General features: G+C 40.3%; 2 protein-coding genes across 3 annotated transcripts in view; one reads left to right on the top strand and one right to left on the bottom strand.

Moving 5' to 3' along the window:
• Window positions 1-5,747, top strand: rraga (Ras-related GTP binding A). Of its 2 annotated transcripts, none has more exons than XM_020599086.1 (10): window positions 1-108; window positions 501-623; window positions 1,268-1,367; window positions 1,471-1,537; window positions 3,999-4,221; window positions 4,574-4,669; window positions 4,752-4,874; window positions 4,985-5,076; window positions 5,172-5,287; window positions 5,388-5,747. In XM_020599086.1, exons 2-10 carry the CDS (start codon window positions 597-599, stop codon window positions 5,489-5,491), a joined length of 948 nt encoding a protein of 315 aa, XP_020454742.1. In that variant the 5' UTR covers window positions 1-108; window positions 501-596; the 3' UTR covers window positions 5,492-5,747. The 2 variants fall into 2 exon arrangements, with proteins under 2 accessions (XP_020454742.1, XP_020454743.1); XM_020599087.1 differs by lacking the exon at window positions 1-108 and adding an exon at window positions 115-303.
• A 4,405-nt stretch (window positions 5,748-10,152) lies between these two features.
• The window catches only part of cnga2b (cyclic nucleotide gated channel subunit alpha 2b), a 4,190-nt gene continuing 228 nt past the window's right edge, over window positions 10,153-14,114 (bottom strand). The window contains exons 2-5 of the mRNA XM_020598870.1: window positions 13,151-13,327; window positions 12,227-12,334; window positions 11,997-12,103; window positions 10,153-11,639 (exon numbers count right to left, since the gene is read on the bottom strand). Of these exons, the coding sequence (XP_020454526.1) occupies window positions 10,153-11,639; window positions 11,997-12,103; window positions 12,227-12,334; window positions 13,151-13,327 (1,879 nt within the window). The remainder of the gene's footprint in view (window positions 11,640-11,996; window positions 12,104-12,226; window positions 12,335-13,150; window positions 13,328-14,114) is intronic.

Raw genomic sequence — 14,114 nt, 5'->3', positions numbered from 1 at the left:
AAGCTCTCCAGGAGATAAAGCTCAGAGCACAAACCCATTTCATCATCATGTGACTTTTGGCGTAAACAGGAAGCAGCTGATCTTGACTTTACTGCCTGCTTCCACTGAGTAATGCATACAGCTGTATTTTTTTTAACAAATAAAAGTTATATTGTAAATTTGCTTGTATATAAGTAACCGTTCGATGATCCACGACGAAAGTTTAACTTAGCTAGCTAGTCGTTTAGGTTTCCTAAGATACCTGGCGTTTGCCTGGACTGTCTTTCGTGCTAGCTAGCTTAGCTAGCCTTTCTCCGGAGCAGAGTAAGGAGTTGGAATAACGGCGCTGATTTACTTTTTTATTCTAGACCTTCTACTGAACTCGTGACTAGTTGAATATGTTTGGCTTGTTCGTTATTTAACGCGTTAAGACGTGTCCAGTGACTGTGGTTATATCGGGTTTCTGCTTCAGCAAAGTCAGCTACGTGACAGTTAGGTGAAAATATTTATTTGCTCCGCAGCTGAAGGAAAAGAAGGAGAGAGTCGCTGCCGACATAAACTGAAATCATCTGACCTGCAGCTCTGAGAAGTATACTTAATCGTCTCTGCTGAAGGGGATGTCAAGCACAGCAATGAAGAAAAAGGTGAAGCAAGAGCTAATCACTGACTCCTTTAATATTCACAGTCAGCAGTGAAATACGTTTACACTGTACTTACATTTAAGAGTGCCCATTTTCCAAACTACCTTTTAATGGATTCAGCAGAGTACAATATGGTGCTTTCTACCAAGTGTAAATCTGGAGATTTTGCTATATTTCAATACCTTAAATGATTTGGCAAGCTGCAGTCATCCCTACCATAACAATAGAAAATGCACAATATGCAGTAGGTTATTTGTTTTTTAAGTAAATTAGGAGTCAAGGGATCGTTGAATCAAAACATCAAATGACCATCAGTTTCATTCTCTAAAAGATTTTTTCAGTTTTTATGTCTTGAGAATGTCTCATTCACCAATCACAGACTAAGCACACATGGTGGGCTTTTAAAGGGTAATTCTGATATTTTTAGCGTCATTATCTTTAAGCTGATATTTGACAAATCAGCTAAACTGAATTCAAATAAAATGAAAGATTTTGTTTCTCCCCCAAGATTATGTTTTGTTAAGTTAGCTAAATGTTGCATTCTGATGAAATGTTTTTACATTGTGGTATTGTTTTTGTTACTTATTGCTAGAGTAGAGAAGAAAGATTTGTGATGATGGTTTAATTTCCTGCATTTGTGCTTTTAGGTGCTACTGATGGGAAAAAGCGGGTCTGGAAAGACCAGCATGAGATCAATCATCTTTGCTAATTACATAGCTCGTGACACACGCCGCCTTGGAGCTACAAGTAAGAACACTTTAAAGAAAGGTGCTACTTGATGTTACATTTTTTATGCTGGGTGTTCTTTAATCTCATCTATAATTTTTTTTGTATCCTTTGTTAAATTTAGTTGATGTGGAACACTCCCATGTACGGTTTCTTGGCAATCTGGTTCTGAACCTGTGGGACTGTGGAGGGTAAAGTACATTTTCGTCTTTAGACTAGCTTTGGCAGTTCAGCGTCTTTTACCCACTGACTGTATAAAAGCTGGATGCTATGACATCTCTCAGAAGTGAAGCCACCCCGGCTCAATCGCCCTGTGGTGGCTGGTTGCAGTATAGGTCATAAATCCCACCCCCTCCGTGTCAGTGGATGGGACATGAGCTGAACGGAAAACTCAAAGTAATAATAATAAAACTTTATTTATATAGCGCTCTTCAACTCACAGGAGCACCAGAGTGCTGTACAATAAAAACACACAAAACAATGACTATAAAACAGATAAGGAAATACTAGGGTGCTAGACCAAAGCTAAAACAAAACAATAAAACAAGCTAAGCCTGCTTAAAAAGTGGGTCTTTAAGGCCGACTTAAAGGCCACTGGTTCGCTTTCCGCCCGTGGTTCTACCAGCAGAGCATTCCACAGTCTGTGGCTCACGAGGTAGGGTAGTCGTCTCCTAACCAGCAAGTTGGTGGTTCGACTCCCGGTCTCCCCGCATGCCTAAGTGTCCCTGAGCAAGACACTGAACCCTGAATTGCTCCCGGTGGCTTGATTAGCGCCGTTGCGTGGCAGCCTGTTGTCATTGGTGTGTGAATGGTGTATGATCTCCTGTAAAGTGCTTTGGCCAGTGCAACACACTGTGAGAAAAGTGCTATATAAATACAGTGCATTTACAAATAGAAAAGGAACGGTCGGCCCATTTCTTATAGCGGGATTGTGGGACCACCAGCGACAAATGATCAGCGGAGTGGAGAGCTCTCCGTGGCACATACATTGCCAACAGGTCAGATAAGTAAGAAGGTGTGAGGCCATGAATAGCCTTAAAAACAAACAATAAAATCTTAAATTTAATTCTGAATTGGATTGGAAGCCAGTGAAGAGCATGGAGAATAGGGGAGATATGAGCAAACTTGGGGGTGTTAGATAGCAACCGAGCTGCTGCATTTTGGACTAGTTGTAATTTTTGAAGCAAAGTATGGGGAAGACCAACATACAGAGCATTGCAATAATCTAACCGTGAGATAATAAATGCATGAATATCCTTCTCCAGATCTCCATGTGACAAAAAAGGTTTAACCTTAGATAAGAGTCTCAAAAATAAAACCACTATCAAGAATTATACCGAGATTTTTCACCGTGTCAGATAGATGGAAGACTGAAGTGCAGAGGTTAACATCAGGCGACGGAGCAGGACTAATAAGGATGTATTTGGTCTTACTCTCATTTAACTGCAGAAAATTTAGCGCAAGTCATTGCCTAATATCCCGAATGCAATTATGCAACAGTGTAAGAGCACTGGAGTCAGATAGGAGCAGGGGCATATAAATCTGAACATCGTCCGCGTAAAAGTGGAAATGAACATTATGGCTAGATATAATAGCTGCAAGAGGTGAAATATATAGAGAAAAGAGTAATGCAGCCAGGGTCGAACCTTGCGAAACACCTGAGGTGAGGGGAGCTATATTAGAGACGCAGTCACCAATACTAACAGAGAAGGTTCTGTCGGTCAAAAAGGAAGAAAACCAGTTTAACACAGTGCCTTTAAGCCCAACTAGGTGTTCAAGTCTCGACAAAAGAATAGTGTGATCGACAGTATCAAAGGCTGCAGATAGATCCAAAAGAACTAACAAAACAGGACATTTGGTATCGAGAGCCATAGTGATATCATTATGAATCATAAGTAACGCGGATTCTGTGCTATGGCGGGGCTTAAAGCCAGATTGAAACTTATCGGCAATATTTAAACAATCTAAATGAACCTGCAGCTGGGTAACTACGATTTTTTCCAGAATTTTGAACAAAAAAGGAAGACGACAATAAATAGGAATCGAGATTAGGTTTTTTTTTTTAAGGAGTGGGCGAACTATCGCATGCTTTAGAGCAGTCGGGACCACACCCATGTCCAAGGAGAGATTAATAAACATGACCAGAATGGGACCCAGAACATCAAAACCCTCCTTGATGAACCTGGCAGGAAGCAGGTCAAGGGTTGAAGAGGTCATTTTTAAGTAAGCTAAGGTCTCTTTTAATTGAAATAGGGAAATCGGAGTGAAGGTGAAGTACAGATCAAATAATTTTTTTCCAAAAGTGATTTCTGATATATTTGGTAAATATTATCATGCTGATGTGTGTACAGATGGTCATGCTTCTGGAAAGGTTGTTTTTGTTAAGTTATTTGATGATATACTGTAAAAAGGGGTGTATTTTGGAGGATTTGACAGTTTTGATTGGCGGTCTGATGTGCCACTCGGTTGCTACAGCACAGTATCTGGTTGCTAAATGCCAAGATGGCAGCCACTATATTCACAATATTTTGGCTTTGCTTTTGCATAATAAAGAGAAGTGGTGAAGCATCATCCATATTTACATACAGTCAATGCTTTTGCCTAGTCGGAGAATCCATGTCAAACACTGCTCTGCTCTTCTTTGCACATCAGACAGGACACATTCATGGAGAACTACTTCACCAGTCAGAGGGACAACATTTTCAGAAACGTGGAGGTGCTTATTTATGTATTCGACGTTGAGAGCCGTGAGCTGGAAAAAGACATGCACTACTACCAGTCGTGTCTGGAAGCCATCCTGCAGAACTCCCCTGATGCCAAAGTATTCTGCCTTGTGCACAAAATGGACCTTGTGCAAGAAGACCAGAGAGATTTGGTGAGCTTGACATTTTGTGATGGTGACAGTATGACGTACTGTCGGTCACTTAATCATCACACTGAACAAAAATTGGCATCGCAATATTTATCCCATGAATTTTACCGCTGTCAGAGCTTCAGATAATAATGATGATGTTTTAAACATACTATTTTAGTATCAGAAGTCATTAAATGGATACTCTTTGTTTGAAATGGTACCTGCCACAAAAAAGTAAAAAGAATATAAAGATGTGGATGTATTTTGTAGAAAAACAATAATTCTTAAGGTAACACAGTAAAAGATGAAGTGAATATTAATATAATTATGAGCAGTGTTAATTATCATTAAGAATCAAACATTTTCTGTGTAGATCTTTAAGGAGCGTGAAGAAGATCTGAAGAGACTGTCCAGACCTTTGGCTTGTACATGCTTCAGGACGTCAATCTGGGATGAAACCCTGTATAAGGTTGTGAATCTGACTGGCTGTATATTGAGTTGTTAGCTGATAAAGCAGACAGTCTAAGAAATATTTGAACATGTCTTTGCAGGCCTGGTCTAGCATAGTATACCAGCTCATCCCAAACGTCCAGCAGCTAGAGACAAACCTGAGAAATTTTGCACAGATCATTGAGGCAGATGAAGTCCTTCTGTTTGAGAGAGCCACCTTCCTGGTAAGATCAGCCACATCCTCTGGCACAACAGTATCTGGGCAGAAAATCTATCTGAAGCTGCTAAAGAGAATTTTTATTTATTTTTTGCATGGTGTTTTATGTCAATGCAGGTGATCTCCCACTATCAGTGCAAAGAGCAGCGTGATGCTCACCGATTTGAGAAGATCAGTAACATTATCAAACAGTTCAAACTCAGCTGTAGGTAAGTTCACTCTGTAAAATCACCACCTTTTCTCTACACATCACCTGCTGGATTTCAGCCGTGTTTTTAATTTTCTGAAATCGATTTTATTCTAGTAAACTTGCCGCCTCTTTCCAAAGCATGGAAGTGAGGAACTCCAACTTTGCTGCCTTCATTGATGTCTTCACCTCCAACACTTATGTCATGGTTATCATGTCAGACCCATCTATTCGTAAGTAGTGACAATACTGTAGCATTTCTCTGCCTTGAGTGGATAGTTCAGAAATCAAATCAACATAACCCAAATAATCATCGATGTCTCTGTTTTCCAGCATCTGCAGCCACTCTCATCAATATCCGTAATGCTAGGAAACACTTTGAGAAGTTGGAGCGGGTGGATGGACCTAAGCACAGCCTACACATGCGGATGCGCTAGCTGGTGCATTTTGTCCCAGTGGACACTCCCAGCCAATCAGTCGACAGACCCAAGACAGCACACTATGGTCTTTCAGCTCTGATACATATGAGCAGCCCTGCACCCTTTCCTCTATGTCTTCACATTCAATCAGTTATTATTAGAGAAATCATATTTCTTTTGGTCTAATTTTTACAGTATCTTGAACTGAATTCTTTTGAAATATTTGTTCTAACTTGATACATTAAAGAAAACTGAATAGTTGTTTGCTTATGAAGAGGGCTGTCTTTGTTGTCACTTTCTATCCTTCTATTTTCCTTAATTGTTGTTGAAAATCACAAACAGATGCTTAAAGACAACACACAAGAAACCACCATAGCTGAAGATGGCACTGTGTAACCTGTTTACTTGACTACCATCATTAACTACAGATAATTCATAGAACTCTTGAAGGGTTGTCCCAATTCATAGGGGATGATTTCAACCACTGTTATGAGGGTTAACTTAAAAACAAGGGAGCACTCAAAAATGAGGGGTAGGGATAAAAAGAAAATGGGATTGTCCCTTTGTTGTAAGTTCAAAGTGTTTATTTGTCATATGAACAGTTAGGAAACGTGTTTCCCTGTACAGTGAAATTCTTACTTTGCCGTCCACATGAATGCCACAAAATACAAATGAAATATAAAGTAGAGGGATAAGTAACACAAAATCTAAGGCACTTTAAGCAGCAACAGATGCAGCAATATAATAAAAAAATCTAAGAACATAACTATGCTGCATGGGAGCAGCATGTGCGGCAGAGTCATTGTGCAATTATGCATGTAACAAAATCTAGGACACTAAGCAGCAACAAATGCAGCAATATAATAAAAAAATCTAAGAACATAACTATGCTGCATGGGAGCAGCATGTGCGGCAGAGTCATTGTGCAATTATGCATGTAACAAAATCTAGGACACTAAGCAGCAACAAATGCAGCAATATAATAAAAAAATCTAAGAACATAACTATGCTGCATGGGAGCAGCATGTGCGGCAGAGTCATTGTGCAATTATGCATGTAACAAAATCTAGGACACTAAGCAGCAACAAATGCAGCAATATAATAAAAAAATCTAAGAACATAACTATGCTGCATGGGAGCAGCATGTGCGGCAGAGTCATTGTGCAATTATGCATGTAACAAAATCTAGGACACTAAGCAGCAACAAATGCAGCAATATAATAAAAAAATCTAAGAACATAACTATGCTGCATGGGAGCAGCATGTGCGGCAGAGTCATTGTGCAATTATGCATGTAACAAAATCTAGGACACTAAGCAGCAACAAATGCAGCAATATAATAAAAAAATCTAAGAACATAACTATGCTGCATGGGAGCAGCATGTGCGGCAGAGTCATTGTGCAATTATGCATGTAACAAAATCTAGGACACTAAGCAGCAACAAATGCAGCAATATAATAAAAAAATCTAAGAACATAACTATGCTGCATGGGAGCAGCATGTGCGGCAGAGTCATTGTGCAATTATGCATGTAACAAAATCTAGGACACTAAGCAGCAACAAATGCAGCAATATAATAAAAAAATCTAAGAACATAACTATGCTGCATGGGAGCAGCATGTGCGGCAGAGTCATTGTGCAATTATGCATGTAACAAAATCTAGGACACTAAGCAGCAACAAATGCAGCAATATAATAAAAAAATCTAAGAACATAACTATGCTGCATGGGAGCAGCATGTGCGGCAGAGTCATTGTGCAATTATGCATGTAACAAAATCTAGGACACTAAGCAGCAACAAATGCAGCAATATAATAAAAAAATCTAAGAACATAACTATGCTGCATGGGAGCAGCATGTGCGGCAGAGTCATTGTGCAATTATGCATGTAACAAAATCTAGGACACTAAGCAGCAACAAATGCAGCAATATAATAAAAAAATCTAAGAACATAACTATGCTGCATGGGAGCAGCATGTGCGGCAGAGTCATTGTGCAATTATGCATGTAACAAAATCTAGGACACTAAGCAGCAACAAATGCAGCAATATAATAAAAAAATCTAAGAACATAACTATGCTGCATGGGAGCAGCATGTGCGGCAGAGTCATTGTGCAATTATGCATGTAACAAAATCTAGGACACTAAGCAGCAACAAATGCAGCAATATAATAAAAAAATCTAAGAACATAACTATGCTGCATGGGAGCAGCATGTGCGGCAGAGTCATTGTGCAATTATGCATGTAACAAAATCTAGGACACTAAGCAGCAACAAATGCAGCAATATAATAAAAAAATCTAAGAACATAACTATGCTGCATGGGAGCAGCATGTGCGGCAGAGTCATTGTGCAATTATGCATGTGCAAACAGAATGTAGTGCAGTGAATCCCACTGATTATTGATGTCTCCAAATGTTAAGCAGAAGATACTGTTTGACTTTCAAATGCAGTTTGCTGTCACAAAGTGTGAACAGTGTAGTTATAAATATTGAAGACTGTGAAGTTTTTCCCCAGTTTCAGCTTGGTTCAACATTTACAACATATGCCATGTTTATTCTTAATATGTCATGAACAGGTAGACATGATGGTGCATTTTACTTCCTGTAAAAACCACCCTGCTCAGAGATGGATCATGTCAGTGCATATAAGGCTGCCACTGACACTGCACCACTTGGCCTGTACACATGACAAATGGTGGCAAATGTTTTGGGGGTTGGAGTATCGTGTGTTTAAGGGGGTAAGGGACACTGCAGTGCACCTGTTAAGTGAGTTGCATGGAGTTGACAGCAGTGTATGTATGGGCAGACGAAGCAGCATGTTACCGCCACAGTGCAATCAATTCATTTCAGTGAATTTAACATTGTTAATATGAATCAGCACTTGAAACCTCTCTAAATTTGCCTTCACAACCTTTTCTTTAACCACATTTGAAATGGAGAATGGAGTCAGCAGGGGACAATCACAGTGATTGAACCCCTCTAACACTGAACATTTTTTACAACCCCATACCAAGTTAGCTAGCATGGTTTTGGTGATCTGTGGGTCTTAAAAAACATCTTGGGACAAATTTGTAAAGAAAGAATTTTATTTTCAATTATAATTTTCTATTTAATTGAACCTTATGTTGAAATATAATGACTGAAGCATGTAATGTTATGCTTATATATGGATCTTTTCATATACCAATCAATGCTGTGTTGAGAGTTTTATCATTTGTGATTTGTTTCTCTAACATGCATATACATGAGGTTTGATCAATCTGTGGGCTATAACTAGACATTTGTCCATGGTACTCGATCCCACGCAGCCCTCATTACCTCTCACCTATTTAATGCAGTCAGCTCTGCAGTGGGGGCATTGTTCCAGGAGCGTTTATCAACACTGCTCATGTGGTTGAGCTGTATCCTGGAATGCAGAGGCTGAATTACTGGAAAATCCCCATTCCCTAGGTTCACTGAGTGAGTGTGTATGTACTGTACTGTAAATGGGGAGACCAAATGCAAACAGAGGCTGACTCATTTTATTCTAAAACTGGCAAAGTAAGTTTTTTTTATTGCAAATGTCAAAAAATTGTTGCCCATTTGCAGAACAGTTGAACAGTAACAACTGCAAATTGCTTGTGACTCACTTCACGAGAGCTAAAAATCATTTCCAGTGCAAGAAGTCTTCTTAAATGTCCCATGAAAACCAAAGTGTGAAAAGATTATGATCACAGGTCTGATTCAGGTCTAACCTAAAAATAAGGCACTGGAAGACAATTGTGTTTGTGTTTGTGAACCCAGTGAATCACCTCTTATTATCTCTCCTTGGATTTATTTTTCCCAGGGGGAGCAGCAGGAGACACGGTGTACAGGACCAGAGCACAATATACAGTATGTCAAGAGAACTAAATCCCTTTGCTGATGTAACCTAACACATTTACAGTATGTTTACAAGTGACCCAAAAATTAGAACAACTAGTAATTCACAATACTTTTTAGTAATTAATCTTGCCCTTTTTTTAGAAGCGTCATTTAAACTTAATTTGCAGGTGTAACTGTATGTAACCTGTTATAATTACACAAAATCTGTTTTTAAGTTGTAAATATCCTTTGTAACTGAAGGGACCTCTCTGTGTCCTTTGTTTTTGTTGAGGAAATTCAAGCTCAGAGCAGCTACTTTGGGGTTTCTTCTTCTGTGGTACCTCCTATAAATCCTGTGCACTCCCTTCACCTCTCCCCTGTTGGACGTGTCCTGTGGGTGAGGTGGGTATGACTTTTTCTGTTCAGTTATAATTGTAATGCATCTGATTGTTTTTATTGTTTTATGTGTATTTTTTGGTCATATAAGCTGCTGTGAGCTTACATTTGACAGTCACGTGCTGCTAGCTTAAAAGTTCCCATGTCTCAAGCTAACTGTTGGAGTTGGAGCGGGCACCTCATTTACATGGAAGCCTGTTTTTATCATTTAGGATCATCAGACCCGCTCCAAAGAGATCCCAGTGTCACGTCATCATTCACACCCACACAACACAGAACCACACTGGTCACACAGGTATTTAATGTAGCTCAGCTCAGCTTTCTTTTTTGTGCTTACTGACATCCACTCAACTACACTGACAAAACAATCTCACAATGGAAATTACAAACAGCGTCATTATATTTAATGAGTCTGAATCAAGGTATGTCAGAGATAGTTAATGTTTTGATATTGGGCTCTTCTTGTCCTCTGTTTGCACATTATTGTGATGTGGAGACCCACCCGAACAGACAACAGGCCCAGGGTCTCTTTCATTTGCTTCTGCATCCATTTCTCGGTCTGCATCTGCGCTGCAGTCTGTTGGATTCAGCTGCCGCTCCAGCACAGTGATGCGCTGCTTCAGCCGTTGCTGTGTGTTTGAGTAATCATTGAGTAGACGGGCAAAGCGAGTCTGAAGAGTGTCCAGGGAGGACTCCAGCCTCTCCACCTTCTCCTCTGTGTCCTCCTTCCGCAGCCCGCTGCCCCTCTCTGCGTTCTCATCCAGCAGACCCTGATTCATTAGGATCTCCCGGCCCCTGTCCTCTAGCACAGTCTTAGCATCTGGATACTCGGTCACTGCCTCCATCAGATCATCCTTAGAGAGGCAGAAGAGATCAGAGTAACCCAAGCTGCGAATGTTGGCTGTCCGCCGATTTCCCATTTTACTGCCTTTTATGTTCAGAATGCTGATTTCCCCGAAGCAGCTGCCAGCGGTGAGGAGGGCATACTGTGTGACCCCATCTTCAGCCACCACAGCCAGCTTCCCCTCTTTGATGATATACATCTCCTTGCCTATGTCCCCTTTTTTGCAGATGTAATCTCCTGGGCTGTAGACCTGTGGGCGCAGTTTTAGCACAAGCTCCACCAGCAGTCCTGCCTCACAGTCTTGAAAAATGCGTACTTTCTTAAGGGTCTCCAGGTGCACATTAATAGCAATCTCAGCCCGCAGTTTGTTTGGCAGATTCTTCAGCACTTCCTGCTCGTTCACAGCTTTCTTGTTGGTCCACAGGTAGTCAAACCATTTAATGACACGTGTCTCCAGTTCTCTGCTGACTTTGCGGAATTGCATGTAGTGTTTGATGGCATCGATCCGAGACTGAAACTCAGCACGGGTAGCATTCATGTTGGCAATCATAGAGCCAACGTTTCCCACAATTGTGGCAAATATTAGGACCCCAACCAGAAAGTCAAAGACTGAAAATATGTACTCCTCATCTAGCACAGGGTGAGGATTCTCTCCAATGGTGGTGAGAGTAGTAGTTGACCAGTACAGACAGTAGATGTAACTAAAGGTCAGGGTGGTATTATCAGGGTCAGTGATGTTTGGGAACACCCATGAGTCTGAGCCAAATCCTAAAGATTTAGATATAGCATAGTAGATGCAGCCATTCCAGTGAATGATGATCAGGATGTAAAGCACCAGGTTGCAGATACGGAACATGTTGGGGTAGTTGGTGCGTGTCTCTGTCTGGTCAAAGAATTCAAACATACGTGGGAAGCGCAGGAGCCGATTGAACCTGAGCTGTGGTGTGTGGATGCCAGTGGCGATGTACACCAGGTCAGTGGGCAGGATGGACAACAAGTCCAGCTTGAACTGCAATGTACGGGTGTAATTGTCTCTTAGCTTGGCGTGATCCCTCACTAGCAAACCTTGTTCCAGGAACCCTGAGACAAAATACATGTACAGTTTGTGCTTGCTCACATATTCTGTTGTCCACAACAATAAAACAAAATGGCTTTAAGTCCATTTCCAATCCTATGACCTGGATGACTGAGAATCTTTGTAGACATACAGTAGATCACACTAATCGTATAATATGATACGATATGCTAATACGTAATATACTAAAATAGCATAAGTATAGATTTTGCCAGTTTTTTGTTTGTTTTTGTTTTTGTTTTTAACCAGGATTGTCACATTTTTCAACCAACACTAAGGTAATTACTTGCATAAAATGGTTACTTGTGGGGATTTATGTAATGACACTGCATTGTGTCTTGAGGCCAGAAACGATATGTTACCTGTGCGAAGTCGGACGTAAGTGTCTATTATGTACACAACATCTGAGAGGTAGTCCAACACCAGCCAGCAGATGTAATTTTCCACCTGTAATGCATCAAAGCATGCCCTATGGATAAAAAACGAAAAATGATTTACTGCTGCAGTTTAAGAAGTGGACCATACATCTGTTCACCACATCCATCACCCACGTCTGAAGGCTGCATGGCCGCAACGACTGTGGTGTCATTACCTTGCAACAACAAGGAACCAGTTGTACAGCACTGCTGTGGCAATAACAAATAACCAGCGGTAGTAGGCGTCATCGGAGGGAGACAGCACAAACAAAAGCCGTTTTTTCCTGAAAGCGTGGAGAGATTGGGGATAATACACTCAGACATAACTTTGGCTTATGGATCTATAAAGTTGTACACCTACTGCAAAGATATACAGAAAAATAGAAGCAAGATATAAAGCAAAGCAATACAATAGTGCCACAATAAACACTGTTATTTTAACAGTTTTGTCTGTGTGTTGGCTCATCTCTCTGGTAAATATTAAGGCTCTGCTGTTGTTTTGTATTCTACTGAAAAGTGTTTTCAATTTTCCACACCATATTTTACTCAACTCAACTCAACTCAACTTTATTTATATAGTGCTTTACCACAGCACAGCTGACCAAAACGCTTAACATACCATACACATCTAAAATCATCACATAAAAAACTATAAACAATAAAACAAACACTAACACTACAGACAGAGTCTCATTCCTGGCCAAACGCCAATGAATACAAGTAGGTCTTCAAATATGACTTAAAAATAGACAACGAGGGGGGCCTGCCTAATATAAAGAGGCAAAGCATTCCACAGGTTTGGATCCACCACAGCGAAGGCTCTATCCCCCCTAGTTTTACGCCTGGCCCTCAGTGCCTCCAGAAGAAGCTAACCATTTTAGTAAAGCAAAAAACACCTTATAGAATATTTGCAATCACATACACACTAACCTTTCCTCTGTTAACATAATTCAAACAAGTTAACCCCTAAAGAAAATTATGTTGGTTTTACACATTATCATTGTGTGGGACCGATGTACATATTACAATCAAGTAAATCCAACAAATCCTTTTTTTCAGTGAAGTGTGTAGTAATGGTTGTAGGTGACACACAGGCATACCTAAAAATCCATTTGGCCTTGCTGCCACTGGCATCTGGTTGCGTGTTGCTGGAGCGGCTGGGGGCCTTTCTTGCCTCAGGGCCGCGAAAGCGCTCAAGGAAGGAGTCTGGCCGCTCCTCCTCCTCTAATAGGCTCCTGTGTGCCCACTCCCTCAGTCTCACCACCAGGGTCACCAGTCTGACACACAAGTAAGGAACAAACTACCTCTTTAAAAATTAAAGATCAAGTGTGAATCGGAGCTTCAGTCATAATCCTGGTAATTTAGTGTAGTAGAGCCTCATAATATTCCTGTGAAAATATCTATGAAAACAATGGACAGTTTTATGGTAACTGTGCAACATGAGATTTGAGCAAAAGCAGTCATGCTTATGAAAAACACTGAGAAACCAAAATATCATTATTAATTTGACACATTGTTTATTTTGGCATTCAGGAATTTGTCACTCTGTAAACCTTTGTATGATTTTAGATGCAGTTACTACCATTGCAGTGTAATTACATTTTTAGACATTGTTTAATTCTACTATGAGCCTTACAATTGTTCTATAAACATAAGAAAAAAAAAACTTTAGTCCATAAACTTGCTTAAACTGTCTTGAATCACTACTGAACTCTTTTATTGCCCTTATTTGTCAAGGTTTTGGCAAAGAAACAATTAGAAATACATCAAGTGGATGTTGTATACAAGAGGTAGAATAAAAAGAAAGTAGTTTCTGTGGTTTTATTCTCCAGTCCTGGGCTGTTGATAAAAGCCTGACAACCTTTGCTCTGAACAATAATGCGGCAGTGTTCATTGGGATCAACACAACAATGGTTCACCTTCTCTGATCAGTCAGCTTCTAAAAAGCTTTTTGCCACAGCTGGGCTGTCATAGTTTTACCTTGAGATAGCTCCGTTCCTTTGAAAATCATTTCTAGAACTGCCTCCATGAGGGTCGAGAGCAGCGACTCTCTGTAGCTCTGAG

This window comes from Monopterus albus, unplaced genomic scaffold (genome assembly GCF_001952655.1).
Source record: "Monopterus albus unplaced genomic scaffold, M_albus_1.0 scaffold39.1, whole genome shotgun sequence".
Classification (NCBI taxonomy): Eukaryota; Metazoa; Chordata; class Actinopteri; order Synbranchiformes; family Synbranchidae; genus Monopterus; species Monopterus albus.
This window is presented reverse-complemented; position numbering and strand designations above follow the sequence as displayed.